We start from the raw sequence: 22,413 nt of genomic DNA, 5'->3' as shown, positions 1-22,413 counted from the left end.
CTGCAATTATTTTATTGCCACACAAATTGGTTATTCATAAAGTGTTGGTGGCTGTGAGTGACTCGTGACTTCATTGAGCAGTCGAAGCCAGGAAAACTAATTGTTTGTCTTGTGTGTTCATGTTCATATGATGGAGAAAAAGAGAGAAAGCATTGTGAAAGACTCTTTACTTTATTCATTTCATAAAATCTTAAAAATTGTGTTGCTCATCATATTAAAGTCCATTTTTTGCACACAGATCTTATTCCCTGTTTTAACAGTTCAGAATATTATTGCCAGACAAATTGAAAATGTGTCATGTTTTTAGGTTTTAATTAGTTTATGTTTTATTTTTATTCTCCTTACGTGTCACATCTTCATTTTTCACATCTTTACATCAGTTACGTTCCACAACGTGACTCGGTTTCAGTTGTCATTTCTGAGGTGGATCAGTACAATCTTTGCAGCACTCAAATACCATGTGTTTTTATTGTTTGTCAGTATGTTCTTAACTTTTGTAATATAATAAAATGCCATTGGTTAACTATTGGGTGGCATTCAGATCAGATGTTTTTAATGGGTTAAAATGATGCACTGACACAGAATTATTTCTCAGATGTACGTGCAGAGAATAAAGCATGTATTTTTGGGGATTTTACATGTATTAGTGGTTGTGGGGCGCAGAGCACCCCATGTGGAGGGATGTGTGTATGAGTCCCTAATTAGTCTTCTGTATATTTAGTCCCTCCTTGGCTTTCCAGTACATTTATCGCTCAAGTGTTTTTGTGTCCAGCCTTCCCTCTAGTTTTTGGATTAGTTTGCTTAATGGAGTGTTTTGGACAGCATCTGGATGGACCTTTAGAGTCCATTTATGCAAACAAAGTGTGGCATGAATGTCTTCAATGTTCTTTATCTTTGGAGAGCAAATGTGGCATTTTGATCCAACGGATGGATTAGACTTGCAGATTTTTATTCTTGTGTGTGTGTGTCTCTCTCTGTGTGTGTGTGTGTGTGTGTGTGTGTGTGTACAAACCTCTCCAGAGAAGGCCTGTCCATTCAGCAGGTGTTCGGAACCTTGACCATCTTCACTGCCGAAGTGTAGCCGGATCTCCTCAAGACGATGGCTGTACGTCATCGGCCCTCCAGAGATGTTCACCAGATGCTCCTTGTCCAAACGCAGAGAAACATGTCGGCCAGTGTTGTACATTGTCCCTCCAACCTGGGGAAGGAAATAACAGAACTTAAAACTCACAAGAAGATTTGCATACAGTCACACGTTTGATTTTACGGGTTTCTTTATGCGGGTTTCAAATCCAGTTCCTGTATTTGGAGAGCAAACTGACAAATAAAGTATAATATCGTATATATGAATAAATACATTACATATGCCTACTATTTAAAAAGATTGTGTTTGATTTCTGACAGTTCTTTACATCAGCAGTTTGGTACCAAGCTGATTCAACCACAAGTACAGCAATCCACCGGTAAAACCTCCCTGAGCTTTTCTCTATTCGCCACATGTTGTACTCTAAGGAAGGCAAAATATATCTTTAATGGTGTGGTTTTTACATTAACTAATTGCATTTTATTGTTTTTTGAGTAATAAATGTTTACTCTGTCACAACTACAAGAAAATGGATGGATGGATGTGCTTACACCTTTCTGCTTCGACTGTAGGGCTGTGTATTAAAAAATATTTTGGATATGATAAGCATGAAGATATACATTTATGCTTCAATAAACTATAACACTGTAAGAAATATTAATTCCTTTAATATTTTACAGCACAGGACTCCTATTAAAGAAACTGAAGTTTGCATGTATCAGCAGGAAATCATTCATCGATTGATTTTTGTCTGTAGTCTCAGCAGAGAGGCCAAAGCCTTGGTCTCTCCAGCCATCTCCCACTGCTTCTCTGAGGATACCATCAGCTATTCTCAGGCAATATCAGAGATATAATCCCTCCCGCGCACAAGGGTGAGAACAGATATCCTGCTGAGGAAAGTAATTTTGGCTGCTTCTTTCTTCTTCTTATAGTCGTCATCCAACGCCATAGGTGACAGTAGAAAACGTAGATTTACTGGCAAATCATTATGTTTCTCCACTCATTTTGGTTAAAGGTCTGTTGATTCTACAAAATATACCTTAATGTTCACCAAACAATGACTGGAGAAGGGATATTTATCTGCATTGAAATCAGTTTGATCAGGGTTGATCGATATGCCAATGTTTTGATTCAAGTGGCTCGTCAAAAGTTTGGCAATGATCTTTTGAGTACTGATATGTACGTCACGGCAAGTACTTGTCACAGGCGATGTCTGCTTTGTTTCGTCACTTCGATACGCGCCAACTCGGTAGGTGTTCCTTTTTGAGTCACTGCTTCAAAGCGTGCTTCAAACATGGAAAAAGCACGTGACTGATGACGTTTGACACACTCAAGTGCTTCGAAACATTAAGCGCTTCATCCACCAGGTGACACAGTTCAGTGGTTCGGATCCGTGGGCGGGGATTCGAAACACCGGCGAGTCCCAGATGTGTTAGAATGGATGGAACATTGCGGTTCGCTGCTTATCGTGTCAATATCTTCTGGATCGATCAGATTAGCGTTCTGATTGCTGATGGTTTGCTTTCTAATTACTTTACATTGGATCCAACCAGAAAGAGATCTCAAGTCTGGGAACATTTAGAACTGGTGCCGCCGAACAAAGTAGATTTTAATTTCTAAGAAACTTATTTTAAAGCTCTGTTGCTCACAGAGTAGAAAATAATAAACCACACACATTTAATTTTTCATTTGCGGGTGAAGTGTTTGCTTTGTTCCCTCCACCTGACGTACAGTAACAGCGCGTCATCGAGGATGAGGCGTTACTGATCCAGACGTGAGAATGAAGCTGGTGGTGCTGCTGTGATGACATCTCAGGATCCCGACTTTAATCTCACAGCATAGACCTTGTTTTTTTTCTCAGTGTCCCTAATCCTCCTATGAAACTCATGCACACAAACACACATGTATATATTTATATTACATTGACATCCATGAAGATGTTATCTATATCTCTTTTTGCTTTATTGAACCCTGCAAGGATCAATAATCATAAATCAATTTCCTATAAGTCCACACTATAGCAAGCAATGATTAGCACATCAAATTTAAATTGTTTGGTTTTATTCAGAAAATATATACAAAACAGGAAATGTCAAAGCGCTGTTCTCTGGGCTCATCTATCGTTGTGTGGCTGCAGGACAGAGGAAAACATTGACTTTAATAATTGATTACATTTCAGTTGCCATAACAACAGACAATGTACAACGTCAACAATAGTGAAGTGTATTTTAAACAGAGTCAAGAACATTTGATATTTAACAACTCTTTCTTCATTAACCGTATTAGAAGTAATTGTTGGTAGCATTAAATGCATATTGTTGTATATTACTATAGCAATATAATTTAACAATGATTTTATACCGCGACCTGCGTTAGCGGATTAAGCGGGTTGGAAGATGAATGAATGAATGAATGATTTTATAAGTTTAAGGAGTTGTAAAGCACAAACCCAGAATTGCAGTTAATAAAATATTTGTTGAAGTGTCGGTTTATCTCTACACAGAAATACTGTCTGACAGATATGATAGCTACCTTCTTGCTAAATCTTATTTTGTTTTCTAGCAGAAGACTTTCCTTAGTTTTATGATTTATTTGAAGAGAAAACCCTGCTGTTATACTGTAGAACCCAACTTGTCCGACTTGGGCGAGCACTTTGGCAAGAAAAAACCTTTAAATGTGCAAAAACTTTGAGCAGAACCCAAAATTCTTAGAAGGAGGCCATCTGCTTTGACCGATGGGATGTACAAAGAAAGAGAGAGAATAAATAAATATATATGTACATAAATATGTGAATAAAATAAACAAACCAACAAAAAACAATCATGCTTTCCATTCTTTGGCCAGTTGAAGACCTCTGAAGCCTGTATCTCCAAAAGAAGAACAGTCCTCAGGCCCTGGTTTATATTGGCAGCAATTTGAGGAGGAAGATCTGATGATGAAGCACAGCGACACACAAGGATAGAGTGAAGTCTCCAGTGAGGATCAGGGACAAGTAAAGAAGGAACTAAAACAATGTAATAGCCATGGATAACAATCTTTATTGGAAGCCTTTTTTTTATTTATTTATAATTGGGAGTTGTTTCAAAGTGATGCATTGATATCCACACCATGACTTTTATCTCCCTCTCTCCTTTCCATTTTCAACTCCCTTGTCCCCCCCCCCCCATATCCCTCATTCCTTTCAGCACTTGCTTTCAAAATGACCCCCCCCCCTACTCCCCCCATCCCTGAGAAGGAAGTCTGCCCACATGCTGTAAATATTTTATACAAGCTCAGAAAAATCAATGATTTGAAAGGAAAAGAGGGAGGGACAGGGAGTGGAGTAAAAAAAAAAAAAAAAAAAAGAAGAAGAAGAGGAGATAAGTACTGGGAGCAGGAGGAGAATGGTGTGTTGGATTAAGTACCCAACAAGAAAAAGGTAGCAACTGACTGGCAAAAAGACAAGGTTCAAGGTGAGACCCATGAAAAAACCAGAACGATTTCATATCGTTCTGACCATTATTTATGTGTTAGAAGTGGTTCTGCGCTGGTGGACATTCCTGAGACATCAGGAATCAGGGATGTGTAATACCTCTGTAATAACACAACACGCATATAGGGTAACAGGCAGCAATGCAAAGATGTTCAATAAGAAGAGCAGAGTGACACTGCAGTACACCTGAAATACACACCTCTTTGACACTTGTGTCACACAAAATAAATGTGATGCATAGATTGGAAACAGCTGCTGGATCGTTGAGTTTATACCTTTGCACTATTGTGTTACTGTGATACAGTGGATGCTTGTTGCACAGGAAGACATTTTTTTCGGAAGCCAATATCTGGTGTTAAGGCTGGTCGCACATGTCAGGGTAAATGGCTGGAGGCTGCCTGGCAGGCGTGCCCAGTCAAGTGTGGTTGCGACGACAAAGTCAAGGAAAATAATCATGTTTTTCCTACAGTGAGAAAGGGAGACATGGAGAAGCCACTCAGAGAGCATATACAGCAAAGAAGCAGCTCCCCTCTCTAATTGGTAATTCTTTTATCTTGTGGGATCGATAATCCTCAGCCACTGAAGTGAAGCACTCAGAGCAGAGCATCAGGAACACTCCATACTGGGGAAAATATAGAAACTGACGCAAATTTAAATCCAAATAATCAACAGATTTTGGGAGGAAAAACATGTTTTAAAGACAAATTGTGAATCTGCAGAGACGGGGACATTAACAACGTCACAGGAAGCATGTGGGAAACGAAGGGAAGGAATTAATGCACATATTAACATACATGTTTGGCATATTTCTGACAATCACTGATTTTTGTGCTCTGTGATAATATAACTACAGTATTTAAAAATGTGTGTAAAAGCCACGAGACGGCATTTACAGCATTTACATGGAGATGTGTCTCCAATGTCTTCAAAATCACAGTTTTGCCATAAATGAAGTTCAGATTTATTAGTTGATCTTATCATTATGTTCTCCAAATTAACATTCATACACCCTGAATATGAGGCTTCCCATCATTGTCATTGAGCTCTCCAAAGCAATGAAACATTTAGGGGAACATTTAGACCATGATCCCCACATCCTTAGGCTGCAGTCTCCCTTTTGTTGGCTGCCTCCCACACATTTCATGTCTCTCTTTAGCTGCACAAAATATAACTCTGCTAACCTGATAATTGATATACATGCAGTCCTTTTGAAATGACATTTTTGAGACAAAAAAAAAAGATTTAATCCACATTAAACAGATGGGTCATGGAATTGAATGAAAACTGAAGGATGGCCAACTATACAGATAGTCTTGGTCATTTTAGGAACTAGACGTTAGATAGATATCAAAAATTTATCATAATCAACAAAACAATAATGTAAAATACTTATAAATTAAATAATAATAAATGACACATTAAATAAAGTTGACTTGTGATTATTAAAAATAAAATCACTATGATGCACAAATCATGTTCTACAGTTAATCTGACCTAAAAAATATATTTTGAGTCTCATATGACAACCCTGAAAACCCTTCCAACAGGTATCATCCCACCATATCAACGCATTTAGGCTGCAAATGACCAACATTTAAGTTGATGAAAGTCAGCCAACAAAAAAAAAATATTCCACTTTATGAAACTGTACCTTTTTAAGTGAATGCAATCATGCTCATATCCAGAGGAACACAGTGTGTAGTGGCAGCTAATCTAGAAATCATGACAACAATGGAAACACATCTAATCAAAGCCAAGGAAAGCTGTCAACACAGCTTGATTTAGAGACTGGTGCTGAGTTGACAGCTGACAGAATATTTCACACAAACATCATTTTAAATCATTTCCAATTAATGGATGAACAGCACAGTAGTGAAAAGACACCGTTGCCATCAGCTCTTGAAAAAAACAAAAACTCAAAGCTGCTCATCCGTGCAGAGTTCAACACAACTCTTTGATTCAGCATCCTACCTCCTGTGTCAACGCTAGTGCATCTCTTCTAACCCCTTTAATGCACCTCATTTTCTTCAAGCAGCCTACACATGCTTTTAATTTGTTCCGGGAAGCTTCCAAGAGCCACAGCGCTGAAAAAAAGGGAATTGCATTCCACGCTGGTCTTCCCTTAACAGATACTGATGATCACAATGCACTACCACATTAGAGGTAATAGCTTGGTGACCGTAAACAAGTTCGAAACGAGCCTGTTGGATGTCTGACTTGGACCTGCTGCTAGTGGGCAGGTGCACTAATAGAAAACATCAGTAGCATGCTGATAATGAGAAAGCACAAGGAGCATCATCATTATCTGAGCACACAGTTCAATAGAGTAAATTACCCCTTGTTACGAGAAGTCTACGCTAACTACTCTTTATGTTCAGCCGCAAAGACGCAGCAAACCTCCAGCTATATAGACATTCACAATATAAAAGTGAATGAAAAGGGTTTTACCTGACAGGGGTATGTTCCACTGAAGCATAAAGTTAGAATATGGCACTTTTCTGTTCATGTCAGCGAATAGGCTGAAATAGTTCGGTAGAGAAAATGGTAATAAGATCCGTGAATAAACAGATCGTAACATTGAAATGCACATCTGCATTAGCATCAGATGGGTTTTAATGTCTTCTCTAAAAACCTGTAGCTTGAAGCACTGAATCACAAAAAAAATGTAGTGCATTTGTAAAAATAGAGGATCGCTCAAGCTCTTTCACTGAGGTGAGAATATGCGAAGAGCAAACTGAATGGAAAAAGAAAACGTGTCTATTGAATATAGGAGGGCAGGAGTGAAAGAAAGACTAGCAGGCTTGTGTGGGTCGTAGCTCAGGTGTGGACACCTTTCAGGACTTCTAGTAATGCTACATGATGACAGAGCTTTGACAGAGATTTGAAACAGTTTGGGGATGGATTTGAGCACTGCTTTTCTTTCCACGGAAACCACTGCATTGGTTGTTTCTTCATCATACAACACATTTTAAAGATTCCAATGGTCAGAGTGAATTATTTACCATCCATCCATCCATCCATCCATCCATCCATCCATCCATCCATCCATCCATCCTCTATAGCCACTTATTTTTCATTTGCGGGTCTTCTGGAACTTATCTCAGCTGGCTAGGGATAAGAGGAGGGGTATACCCTAGACGAGATACCAGCTCATTAGTGTCATGCAGTAGAAATTAAAAACCGAAGGTTTTTTAAGCTGGTTAAAATGATTGGTGTTCAAATGTACTTCTATATGTTTAGCACCCACACACTTAAGCTGCTACATTGTAAATAAATTTCTGTTGATACACTTTCTTCTTCTTCTTCTTCTCCTTTGGGCTTTTCCCTTCAGGGGTCGCCACAGCGAATCAGTGTCCTCCATCTAACCCTGTCTTCTGCATCCTCTTCTCTAACACCAACTACCTTCATGTCCTATTTTACTACATCCATAAACCTTCTCTTTGGTCTTCCTCTAGGTCTCCTGCCAGGCAGTTCAAAACTCAGCATCCTTCTACCAATATATTCACTATCTCTCCTCTGGACATGTCCAAACCATCTCAGTCTGGCCTCTCTGACTTTATCTCCAAGACCTCTAACATGTGCTGTCCCTCTGATGTACTCATTCCTGATCCTATCCTTCCTGGTCACTCCCAGAGAGAACCTCAGCATCTTCATCTCTGCTACCTCCAGCTCTGTCTCCTGTCTTTTCTTCAGTGACACTGTCTCTAGACCAAACAACATCGCTGGTCTCACCACAGTTTTGTACACCTTTCCTTTCATTTTAGCTGAAACTCTTCTATCACACATCACACCTGACACTTTCCTCCACCCGTTCCATCCTGCCTGTACACGCTTCTTCACCTCTTTTCCACACTCTCCATTGCTCTGGACTGTTGACCCTAAGTACTTAAAATGCTCCACCTTCATGATCTCTTCTCCCTGTAGCCTCACTCTTCCACTTGGGTCCCTCTCATTCACACACATGTACTCTGTCTTACTGCGGTTAACCTTCATTCCTCTCCTTTCCAGGACAAACCTCCACCTCTCTAGCTTCTCCTCCACCTGTTCCCTGCTCTCACTACAGATCACAATGTCATCTGCAAACATCATAGTCCATGGAGATTCTTGTCTAACCTCGTCTGTCAGCCTGTCCATCACCATAGCAACAAGAAGGGGCTCAGAGCTGATCACTGATGCAGTCCCACCTCCACCTTGAACTCCTCTGTCACACCTACAGCACACCTCACCACTGTGTTCAGACACTTTAAACTTTATATATGTTACATTTTAAACTTTTTTCTTGTATTTCTTATCTTATTTATTGACCTGGCTTACTGGGACCTTCAGAGAGGTATTTCGTACTGTCCCGTGTGAAAACGTGTGTCAGCAAGTTTTACAAATAAAGACTCTGATTCTGATTTAAAGCAGTAAAAACCTCAGGTCCAGCCAAAGTGAAGAAGGAGTGTAGATTTTCTGACTTTGACGCCAGATGCTGTCCTCAGGGTTCTGTCATTTAGCTTTATTCTCTAATACATATGGTTTGGATTGATTGGTTTTCAGACCAAAGCGCTAATTGCCGATCAATAAACTGTGACACAATGTGACAACCTGACAATGAGACTGAACACTCAGCGGTCTTCCCCCAGAATATGAATAATAACCATAGCAGAATTAACCATAGCAGTCATGGAGATAATTTGAAGATATTACTATGGCTGGGAGTAAAGCATGGCAATGATTATAATGGGTTTGGAAGAAAGGATTTTTTTGTTTAGGTTTGAGAACTTGGAGTCAAAATTATAGATCTATGATTTAATTATTCTCTCACAAAGATTAAGTGTGCAGCAGTGTTCTTGACTTTGTGGGTCATACACTATTTCTAAACCATTATGTTAAAGGCTCGGGTTCATTCTCTGTGTGTATGGATCAACCACATGAGACTGTGGGTGAGGAGCATTTAATTAGGATCTGTGAAACAGTGGACAACTTCTGAAGCTCTCATTCTCCTGGGACCTCATTTGCTAAAATATACTTGGATCTACTTGTTACTTTATTGAAAACACCAAATTCTCAGCGATGCACATCATGAATGTTGGGCGCCAGTGACTGGAGGGTCACTGTGTGTGTGTTACGTACGTAAGTTATGTATAAATATACATATAGTATAGTGACATGCGGTGAGGTTCATGGCTGGTGGACCTAGAGTACCTTATTCACCATTTAATTATCAACAGTGAGTGGGTTATGTTTAAAGTCTCATAGCAGAATTACTTACACATACAAACCGTAACACAAATAAGCACATTTGATTAGAATAAGTTATAATGTGACATACATGTTTAATTATATGTAATGTTTACTTATAAATGAAGTCCATGCGCCACTCTTTCCCAATAGAAGCATTGAAAATATTTTGAGTTGAGATATGTAATCCTCCATTTTTATACAAGGCAAGGTGTGCGGAAAAAAAACCCAAATGAATTGCTGCGTTTGACTTGACGCCTATAGATTGGAGCTTGCTGTCACTTATTCTGCTGCCAAGTATAGTCCCAAGAAGAACCCCTGGGATCACCAGCACCCTCTATCATGAGGCAGGAGAACTGCGTGCCTCACTTAGTGCCTCTTCCCAGCCGTTTTAGGATCGCTCAATTCAAGAAAGACGTTACACAGATACAGTTATTGACAAAAACCGCTGTGCATTATATACATTAGCTAAACTACGGAAATTTAGTTCATATTTGAACATTTTAATAGCGACATATAGAGAAACACAACTATAGTCTCACTGTTTATCTCACTGGTTAGCACAGCTAGCCGAGTCATTGCCAATCCATGGTGAGGCTCGGCCGGCTGGCGCCTCACCACAGATCTCTTCTCAGTATGTTAGTGGTAAATCTGAAAATTTGGCAATTTTGAGTAAAAAATAATTTAAAATTGATGACGTTAAACGGAAAATAACTTAACAATAAACATCACTGGATAAATATAACCATTTAATTTATTTCTTCCATTTTTAATTACTATAACATTACAACACTAGCCTGGGCAGAACAGCCTCTCATTCCTTGACAGCCTCTTTGTAGTGTACTTGCTTTGGCATAATCATGTTTGATTCTAAGGAAATATTGGACAAAGGCAAAGCAAACACAGATCCATTGAATCAAACTGCTGTGAAAGCATGAAATGCAGACAAGCTATTTCTCATTTCAGTAATTCTCTAAATCGTTGGCTGTTGAGACAAAAAAGGACCACTGTGGAGGATTCTGTAATGTGACAGTCTAACAACCTACTTGAAAACACAGGACTATCCTTCACCCTTTAATCACATTAGAAGGACGTGGTTAAGGGAACATTCGTAGCATTACAAAGTGATTATGTGACATTTTTTTAAAAATTCTGAATATGTCTCTGAGATGTTACAGCTGCTAGTAGATTCTTTTTATTCTCGGGCTGGAAGCATATGTTTGTCTTTGTGTTGATGGTGATCCAGAAACTGATGTGCCAGAATGTTGAATTTCAAAAAGGCTGTTGGAGTGTCTCCCGGACTTGGCCAGTAAGATGATGGCATTTCAGAAAACATCTCATGTCAGGCCAAAACAAGCAAAATAAAAACCACTGGGACTGAAGTTAAAAGAGGATTGTAGTGTAGCGTGAAGTTCAGTTGTTAATTGATACCTAAGAGTTTTTCAAAAGGATTGCAGCTCAGACATATTAAACACGTACAGGAGAGCCAAACAGTTTGAGTGTCTTTTGGTAAATTCACTCAAATTAATTTAAATCTCTAAAAAAACTCACATTCTTATTCCCACAATGCTGCAGGAAGTACTCTCAACCAAAGAGATGCAGTAGACTGTTTGAGTACTGTTACCAGCATGTCCTGTGGGTTAAGGAGCCTTGAAAAGTAAGGAAAGTGTTTTTACATTTGGATTAACAGCCCTTTAAAGTCCAACTTTAACCAGAAATTCTCTCAGCAACCTAATAACATAATTTTGATTACTAGATTTAATCCAAAACTTCATGCAAATTGTGTGCAATCTTAACAAACTGTAATGGACATTATTTACAATTGGAAGAAACTTGAATTTTTTTTTAACTTTAGTCCAAAAATGTAAATTTACAGAACCAATGACATTTTCTTAATGAAAAAACTGGTAGCTTTATTCTTTTCTATTCTGTTTTTTGCTATATTTAAAATTTTACGTCAACATGTCACCAAAAGGACTGCATTATTCCATCAATACTTTACATAGATCATTGTCCTCAGACATGAAATACTGACTGAAATAAACATACGATGTTTGATGATGGCACCAGAAATGAAAACCTTGAATTTTTAAATAAATATTGACATAAAATTAACGTTACTATGCCACCCAGAAATAATTATAAACCACATAACAGTCTGTAACTGCAAAGCTATGAACATCTTATAATGCCAATATTAGCATTTGGCTTAACAAGCTCGAATTATGATGCCTCTATTTTTATTCTTCCACATCACCAAAGTGCAACCAAAGTACACAGAGTGTATAAATGTTATCTTTGATGATCACCAGGTCTGATCTGCTTTAGTTAACTTTATTTCTCACTCGAGGTGAATTTTTCCTGCCAAACCTATTTGCTGAATGATGAGTAGCCTCAAGTCGTTTGCTGAGTCAAGTGTATTGCTCTTTTTATCATTCCTGCCACAGCTCACTGTCCGGGTTAGATGTCTATAAGCACCACTGAAAATCAAATAACAGCTGATAAAGCAGAAAAGAAGAAGAAAAAAGCTGGGCGTAATGCTGCTCTGCATGAGGGTCTTTACAATTAAAACTCAGCACAAGGGTTTTGTTCAGAAATTTAATTGTGGAAAAAGACAGTTAAAAGTTGAAAAGTTTTCTAAGCTCTGGGAAGGTCATATAATAAAGTCTGAACTTTGTCTTCACTCCAACTTTTGTGACATTGTATGACTTACCTCAGGGCAAAGATAGGTAAAAGCAGCCAATATGTTTGATGGAAGACAGGTAACATGATAAATATTTGATGCCACTGATGGAATGTTGAGAGTAATGGAACTACAGTGGTGTATTTAAACATTATAAAAGACACTCTCCTGCCAGTAAACCTATTCTATTTGTAAATGCAGTGTATAAACCTACAAATGGGCGATACGTGGGGGCAGCAAGAAGGTTCAGAGTTCAGTTCCTTTCTGTGCAGGTTTTATATGTTCTGTGTCTCAAACAGTGCCAGCTGAGATTGTCTGGTTATTGTCTGGTCACAAGAAGATAAGTCGATTAAAGCTTCAAATACTTAGAAAACCTGCTGGTAGCTGATCAAATGTGAGCAGATGTGAAAGAACACTTTTGGGAACGAAGTAAAAACTGTTGTTCAAATGCATTGAGCTGCCAAAATGCACACATTTTATTTACATTGGACTGTAAAGTAACTGACACTTTAATTAAAGTTCATAATGATGACACCCACTTGGTTTCAGGGTAAATTTGGCCTTAAATTCAGCATTATGTCCTCGATCATTTTGCTTTATTCTGACCCTAAAGCGACCATATTTGAATGATAGGGATAGACAAAAGATAGCAGATAGTCAGTTAAAAGGTACCCACACGCTAAGGCAAACGATGCTTTATCATATATCTTTACACTTAATGGATACTTCACCAAATAAATATCGTACTAAAAGGCAGTGATGCCAGGAAACTGTTCAATGAAGCCGTAAATTAAATGAGAAGTGGGGCCATTTTCTCATAAGATTATAGAGATGGTGGAGGTACCTCTGCTGGCAATTTTAAACATTCACTCTTCACACCCAGAGCAGACAAGCAGAGGAGGATGATGGGATATTCCTAGTTTTCTGTTCCTAGCATCATCCCAGCTCCATCAGCATCAGCGCTTTCTGGCAGAGTGACAGTGGACAGGTGTAAAGTGGCATCCATTGAGTCCCTGATTAAGACAGAGGCCAGGCCAATGAGATGACAGCACAACTGAGGCCCAGTAGGAAGTCACACTCTGGAACCAATCCCATCATACCATCTGTTTTCTCTTGAGCCCCATCATGGGTGGAGTGTGAGTGGCAATGAGATTCACTCAAGTGATTGAAAAACAAATACAGACTTGCTTATACGCTCAGTAATATGAGAATGTGTGTTTATGTGTGTAGATTCAATTACTTTAACATGGATTATTGCAGAAGTGGGATTTTACAACACAAATTTGAACCGCACATATAAAAAAATGTGAAGTATGGATGTGATGTTTAAAGATTTCCTTCTGAATCTACAGATAATTATCACTTATTTTTCAACTGAAGCAGGTTTTAGCCCATTTTGTTATACAAATGCAGTATACATATTTTAATACAGTCGCAGCACTTTTTTCATCTTTTTTCTAGCTGTGTTTTTTCAGTACCATTGTACTAATAAACCTATGCAGCATCAAATACTAGAAAGTAGAGCTGCACCTTCTGCACTTGCAAAAGACTTGGATATTTCCCTCTGGAGTTCTGTTCAAAACACAGTTGAAGGCTTGTGTGGAGAAACACTGAAGTTCTAGCTTTAAGGAAATGCAGTGCCAAAGGAAATGGCTGTGTGACAGCAAGATAAAGTAGTCTGAATATATTTGAAAAATAGCATCAGGGTGCAATTTGTCTATAAAACAAAAAAGAGGTGGGGGCGTTGTTTCTTTCTCAATCATGAAAAAATAAGCAATCAACAGGGATGGTTTTTTAGGTTAATGGTAGGTCCTATGAGCCTAAATTCCAAACAGTTGAAGACATGAAACATTTAATTTTCTGTGTCGGCCATAATGTGGAAAATGAAGATGATGAAGATGGTCTAATTAGGCTTCAGGACAAATATCATTTTGCTCAGATGTCAAACTTCATGTGGTCTTTCTTTCTTTCCTGTTGGTGTTTCGTCCTTCTTTAATGCACATTTCTGTGAACTTCAGAGCAGGAAATGAACCCACAATGTATTTCTGTTCATGGAGACATTCACGGACAAGAACACTGAAGACAATTCAGGTCAGCTTTAAAGTTAGAGCAGCAATGTAGACTACAGACTACCTTGTAAGGAAACTCTGTATTGGGTCTATTGGGGATAATTGGTGCTCACACATACGTACGAGCCGATGTTGACCTGTTACGTTTCTGCCCTGAAGCATTAACAGTTAAACTGCTGAACTCTGAATATTTTGCTATTTGATGTTAACTATTAGTCAAGTTAACCGAGGAACTTGATGGAAATAAAACAATAATCAATCAAACCTAAAGGGACGTGTCAGACTTTTGATTATCAGAAAAGTGTATTGGTGCATCATCCACGTCAATGTGGTGGAACACCTCAGTGGCTCAAAGCCACGAAGATAAAATTCATTACCTCCACCTGGATGACTGAGAAGATACACAGACCATCCCTTTAATAAAAAAAAAACAATGTTTTGTGTGTATTCTCCAACTGATCAGAAAGAACAGAAAAGAACTCACGTTATGTGTACATGTGACCACAAGTCACCTGGAGTAAGTCACATGTCATGTATGTACCAGTGTGAAATTCACAGAGGGGCCTTGAACCCTCACTGTTCACTATAGGAGGAGGAGGAAAGGGCGTCAAAAGGAAATTAATTTAGCATCAGCATATTCATCTATGTTCAACTTGTAGGAGCTGTGGAGGCTGTTCTCATTGTACAAGCATCCTCATTAGCATTCAGATAGAGTGCTAGACTGCAAAGCTACTGTCGGCCTAGTTATCACTGTGGGGTGGTTAAAAAGCAGAGCCGTAAAAATGCATCAGCTTTCAAGAAGCACCGTATCTATCTTCCTCTCTGGATCTGGATCTTGATTCTCACCACAGCTCCAGCGGCTCTACGACTGCAAACAGGCTGAGGTCCTTTTCAGAACGTAGAAGGCCCCGTATTTGTATTTTCATTTATTTAGTACACTGTTTTCCAATGCGCTGAAGTAGCACAGCTTCAGTAACTATTGTCAGGATTGAAACTAGATGGAATTTAAAATTCCTTTTGCAATTAAACAAAAACAATTGAACAGATTTAATTGATGAATACTAAACCCAAATAGATATCACTTTATCACATAATCTCTTTATCTCATCTTGCAAATGATGACGTGTCATCAAAATTATATGAAGTTAAGACATTATTTTGTTATTTTACCAGCTGCATTTCAACAAGAATAGGGAGATGAATTGGAAAAGGAGAGGTGCGTTTGGGTAAAATAGCAAGGTGAGGAGGAAAATCAAACAAGCCTGTCCTGATAGTGTTTCAAATAGGGTAGATTGTTAACACAGACACTTGCTCCTGGGCACTGGACTCTGATTTATATATTTTGTTTGTGGTGAGGAGGGATCCACAAAACATTGTACAAGGGGATAATGCTCACTCTATGTCACTGAGAAAGCAATAACTCTCAGTTTAAACCAGAAAATTTCACATCATTATGACTCTTTCTGTGAACTGAAAATGACTGCAGAGTTGCTTTCCGAGTAACTGGAACATGTTTCAAACCCTAGAATCAGAGAAACCCTGTGATGTGATTGGATTTAAGCCAATGAATAGCGCAGTAGAGTCCCAAAAGCCTCTGCTTTTGGGACTCTACTGCTACAGGAAAGAATGGAGACAATAGTTTCAGCGTGATTTGTAACAGATTCATGGTTTTGTTGACATCTTGGGGCTACAACATAAAAAAACAAGCAGGCTGGCAAGGTTAGGATCATCAACTACAAAGAAAAGAGAGAAAGGGAAGGTGAACAGCCACTGAAATAAGTGTGTGTTAAGTGGAGGAGAGATGAAAGATGAGGTTTAGAGAAGCAGCTCAACCCTCTGGATGCACAGCTCCAAACACAACACAATCAAAGGTTTAGAGTTGAATCAGTGAAACAAAGGGCTGTGGAGAAGGTATGCCAAGAGAGCCAAGCTCTAATATTGTTTTAAAGTGTTTTCACTTCATATCTTGAACATTGAAGTGAAGATTAGAAGGGTTTGGTGAGTCCTTGACTCACCAAACCCTTTCTTTAGTACCAGGAAGAAGTCGCAGTGGTGAAGCGCCAGGTGTTATCTTATCAGCTGTTTCTAAGGGATTCTGTTGAGGCTGTGCCACAGTCCTGGTAAAATACTGATTTACTGTGTTAGTTTTCTACACATTTCTCTGTTCCTGTAAAACACTGTACAAGTCAAGACCAACAAGTTCCAGTTTAAGATAACAGATGGTTTTGTTACGGTTTTATCAAAAACCTATATTGACACTGAACCTAACTACACGTAATTAGCCAGCCTGCTATTACAAACCATTATTTAAGAGTACACAGCAAACTTTGGTTCCAAAGGCTTTGGACATCGAACAAATCGGAATTCAACCAAAAAATTTGGAATTTTTTTGTCTTGGAAGTCGAACAAAATTTGGAAGTCGAACGCGAAACAAACGCAGTGACATCCATCCTCCTCCTCCTCCTCTCCCTCTCCAACGTTCACGTATGCCAACTGCTCACCACCACAAAGTTCTTATCTTTATTGTTCTCATGCTTTAACTGTAATGTGCTTTTTATTTTAGTTTACTGTATTCAATAATTTTTCACTTATTTGCGTTCCATTGCCTACGGTACGAGTTACGGTACCGTAAACTTCTGTCCAAAAGACAACGGTAACTCGTACCTGAGACTAACATGATTACGTCAATGTTTTTTTTTTTCTCTTTATGTTACGATACCAGACTTGATCATCCGAAATCTGCGTGGTGAATGATAAGCGGAACGAGTTTTTCTCTTCTTTATTGAACCGGAGCCCGCTACGCTCACTTGAACATACAATTGAACAAAGGCAAATTACGCATGCCGCACTCAACAGAACAAGAGTTTTATATTGACATGCAACCGCTTCTGGGTACAACAGGTACAAGTCCCATTGATAAGAGTGTCACAGTATTGTACTTAACACTTTCTTTCTCATGTTTACTTCTTTCTTTTACATTTCTTTGATGTTTCATTACTATACAATTTGATGTATTTAAAGAAATGATCAATGCTAACACCTAACTATAGTAGGTACATAATAGCAACCCATATATTTCTATAATGATAACAGGTATTACTAAAGCTCGCCAGGTCAAGGTAACGCAACAGTTGTAATTATTAGGATGGTTGTCAGGATGATATTAGAGTTCTAACATTCTGAATACTATTTAGAACACAACCCACTGAAGAGCAATATATATGATCCCCTCCATTTTCTTTCATTTTCCTGATTTTAAAGAGAAGGGATTGTTAAAATATTGTGTAGGTGAAAAATAAAGTCCATGTGATGAATTTACCTTCCTTTATTCCCCAGCAGCAGAAACAATAAGTAATATAAAGATGATGTATACCTTTACATTTTATATTCAGCCAATGGGAGTGGTCAAAATAAAGTTTTAAATAATTTTCTGCATCCCAAAGGTCTCACAAACAGAGACTAGATTCAAATAATAAGACAATCATCATTTTGATAAATGCTGAGCTCCACAGCTGTGTAAAAAATATTTCTTAAGAAACTAATTTTTTAATCTTCATCATTTTCCTCTGCATTTTCTCTGATGTCATATTTTCTCAGAATTTAGTTTTTGCTGCTTCAATGTCCAGTGATACTTGCTGTAGTGGTTTTGGTTTGGAAATGTATGGAGATGCATCTTACTGTCTGTCTATGTAAATAATGCATGTAAAAAGCAGGGTAAGTGGGCCAGTCTTCCTTTAGTCTGTGGTGAAGTGACTTTCTGCTGCTTCAAGACAGCAAAGTGCCCAAAACGTACCTGACCACAGCTAATTTTAAAACCAACATCCCCCTGGCACACAAAATTGGAGCAAGTTCATTTGTTATTTGTAGTATGAAAATTAAATTGTGTGACTTTTACTTAGAAAGTGCATTGAATCTTATCTATTAAACCACAGTCATTTCGGGAAATTCTGAAAGGAGAGCATGTGTATATACATAAATACGTATGTATCTTGTTTATCTACAGTAAATACCTTATAATACCTTTGGGAGGTATATTAGCAGTTAATATCCTCCAAAGATCCACAGATTAGCCTTTGTGTTATTGTTAGCTAACTACCTTCCTGACAAGCACTGATTAATTATTCCTGTTTAAATCAGCCTTTGGTGGACTGGACTTTCCAGACACATGGGATTTTGTGACCTAGTCATGAACTTTGTGAGTAAAACGGAGCTGAGATGTCTGAGATGCAAAAAAATTGGAAGGATAAAGAGGATAACACCCAAATAAATTACTGGATTATCACACAGGCAGCAATCTGGTATTTTTATGATACAAAAAACACTTTGTCCTACTAGAATATAACACAAACCTGGACTTACCAAGCGATGTGGGTGTACCTAAAAAGAACCCTATTAGAAATTAATAATACAAATTAGTATCATTCTTTTAGAAAAGAAAGACACTTTCGACACGTTTTGTCACCTTGTCATGAATCAAAAAGTTTAAGAGAGTATATTGTCAAAATTACACAGGTACCCAATCTGTTTTTATAATCATTCAGCTCTGTATAACTAGATTCTGTTACATACAACATACACTATAGACTTGGTACTTTTTGTAGCTGCAGCCAAATTGAAATTACAACTATCACATGATAAAACTCATATGATACTTAGGACACCAAATGCTCTTTTTGTGAAATAAATCCCAGTAAACCCACTGAAGGCTTGGTACTTCTGAACCCAAGCACTAAAATTACAATATTGACCATTCAATGATCCTGTAGAAAACTGTGTGGGACTCTCTGGTGTGGGATTGTGCGAGGTCCACAAATCAATTGTGAGACTCCACTTTATACTTATACTTGGCCTAGAAATGTAAAGTAACAAAAACCACGTACCTTAACTATGCAGATGACACTCTACTGTATATTATACATCTAATTTTCATCTAGTTACTATGATCCTATAGAGTAACTGCAGCTGGGTATTGACTAAATCTACAAGCATGCATCTAAACTCAGACATAACTATTACTATCCTATTATTATTATTATTATTATTATTCATAATAATGATAATAACAATATTCATTCATTCATTCATTTTCCAACCCGCTTAATCCGCTAACGCCGGTCGCGGGGTAGCCAGTGCCTATCCTGGCAGTCTCAGGGCGTGAGGCGGGGGACACTCCGGGCACGACGCCAGTGCACCGCGGAGCCACATAGATACAAACAAACAACCATTCACACACACACACTCCTATGGTCAATTTGGGACCGGCCAATCAACCTGAAGCGCATGCTTTTGGAGGTGGGAGGAAGCCGGAGAACCCGGAGAGAACCCACGCAGACATGGGGAGAGCATGCGAACTCCGCACAGAGCGGGACTCGAACCCGGGTCTGCCGTGTTGTGAGGCAGCAGCGCTAACCACTGCGCCACCGTGCCGCCCCATAATAACAATATATTATTCTAAAATACAACAGAACAGATTAATAATAAATAGTAATTTGAGTCTGCTTGAGAGTATGAAACTATTTTAGTGTGTTTCAGAATATGACAGTGTTACACTGTGAAACTGTTGCCGGGTGACTGAGATATCAACATGCCAGTCATACTGAAATTCAACTTCCCGAGGCTGCTGACCATTGATCCATGAGAAACACTGAGATGGTCAGGGTCAATATCTCTAACGATTGCTCTAATGCTGGATCAATATCCAGTGGCATTCCTAGTTTCCTTGAGAGCCAGTTCTAATCGATTGCTGCAATCAAACCATGTTGGCTTGCAATGTTAATATAATGGGTGTAATCCCTTATAAGTATCTGCAATGTGTAAATGAAGTAATGGCAATTGTTCAAGATGTCTGATCAGGTCTTTTTGGAAGATATCAGTGCGTCCTGTCATTGACGAGCAGCCGTGGGGAAACCCCCCCTGTAGCATCTATATGATCCCAGAGTAGAGCAGAAAGAACGGGGTTGTCCAAACAGATAGGATAACTGGGATGCATCTGACAGCACATTCTTCATCCTGCTGCATCTGCTGCTGTGATTGCCTTAAGTTAGATAGCAGTGACATCATTATGCACGACACCGCTGTCAACTCAGCGAAGAACTGATTCGCCTCAACTTCATTCTTCAATATGTATTCATCGTGGAGAGAAGTGTGCTTTAGAGAGTATTGAGGTATCTCTGTCTCTGTCTCTACTTGAATCCATTAAGGTAAAACTCCATGCCCTCTTCCATTATATTGGCAGTCTGATGGGAAGCATCCTTTTTTGCTCCCCCCCACCTCTTTCTCTACCTTCATTACTAAACAACTTATTGGAAACAATGTCTCATCTTTGAGGAGGGCACAGAGCAAGTGCATCTTTAAAACCTTCCTGTAAAAAGACAATACATACACACACACACACACACACACACACACACACACACACACACACACACACACACACACACACACACGTGTGCCAAAGAACAGTTCCAATTCAGAATCAATTGTTAGCTTGTTGAAATGGTAGGTTCATGGGTTCAAGCTCCAGTGCCCCCACTTCGTGGGGGCACTGGAGCCCCCATCTAGGTGCCCATCTAGGTGCCCATGTACATAGGCCTACCTAGCCTAGCCCCATAGCTAATACATGAATAATCAGCTGACCTAGTCAAATGACAAGCAGCGTTGGACTATAAAGCTAATTTAGCAACAAATTTGCATCAAGAATTTATATTTAAAAAAACAAAATAACTTGACAGTCTCATGTCACTACATGGAAAATACCCAGACAGCCTTATGATAGGGGAAAGCGAGGAACGTCACCTTAATTAAGGCTAATGGTGAATGTCTAAACACCTCTGACTCATCACCACAAAGTCAATTTTGTTTTCTAACTCATAGAAAGCACTCTTTTTATGTTGCCTTGGTTACGACAAATAAACCATACTGAATTCTGCTTTTTAGTAAAAAAAAATTATTTCTGGGAGCATGGCCATTAGCAATTGCTATATACTGAATGGCAAGAGTTTGGGTGTTTAAACCCGGATTTAAAAAGTTTAACTAACCTAAAATGTAAGTTTATGAATTTTTTTTTTCAGTTTATTCACATGACAACACATTACAAAACCATGACTGCATTATTTTAACTAGAAACGTGTGCAAGACTTTTGAGAACCCATCAATACAATACACAACACAATACCTGTCATAACAAGTGAAACTGTGAACATGTCCAACCCAACAGAAATGCAGAAAATGGACAACAAGCTGAGGGTGAACCATTTTTTGAACGACCCCTCCAGTGACTACAGCTAACATTAACACATTTACAACCTCATTCATCGAGGATTCAATTCTTCGGTACTACACACTACATACAAAATGAAGCCCCTCCACCATACCATTAGGTTCTAGTGCTGAACTCTAGGTACAGAGTCCTTATCAGTGAAAATGATCTAGTGAGTAAAACATTGAATGTAAAAATTACCTGAAAGCATGAACATTCTGTGGGCTGGATGGTTAACTTTGGTGGGATGTATCTGTCCTGCAGGGGGCGATGTCAGTCACTACACTAAAACATATCCAACCAACTGCCCATCACTATGACAAACTAGGTTTCAAAATGAAAAAAAAAAAAAAATGGAAAGAAAGCAAATAGAAAGAGCAAAGAAAGTAGAGGACAATAAAAGAAAACCGGTACTGAAAGCCAGTCATACATGCTGAAGCCTGAGGGAAATATGGTTCTGCTTATCCAGGTTTTGATCATTACGTTCTTTTTTTTCTTTAACTCTCTCTCTCTCTCTCTCTCTCTCTCTCACGCACACACACACACGCACGCACGCACGCACGCACGCACACACACACACACACACACACACACACACACACACACACACGCAAACACACATGC

At 38.8% G+C, this 22,413-nt stretch overlaps 1 protein-coding gene across 1 annotated transcript in view; it reads right to left on the bottom strand.

Moving 5' to 3' along the window:
* The window catches only part of ca10a (carbonic anhydrase Xa), a 215,545-nt gene that overhangs the window by 25,363 nt on the left and 167,769 nt on the right, over nucleotides 1-22,413 (bottom strand). Inside the window, exon 4 of the mRNA XM_068305885.1 lies at nucleotides 1,013-1,198. Coding sequence (XP_068161986.1) covers nucleotides 1,013-1,198 — 186 coding nt within the window. The remainder of the gene's footprint in view (nucleotides 1-1,012; nucleotides 1,199-22,413) is intronic.

Source organism: Antennarius striatus, chromosome 21, assembly GCF_040054535.1.
Source record: "Antennarius striatus isolate MH-2024 chromosome 21, ASM4005453v1, whole genome shotgun sequence".
Lineage (NCBI taxonomy): Eukaryota > Metazoa > Chordata > Actinopteri > Lophiiformes > Antennariidae > Antennarius > Antennarius striatus.
Note: the sequence above shows the minus strand (reverse complement) of the source record. Positions and strands in the feature narration are given on the sequence as shown.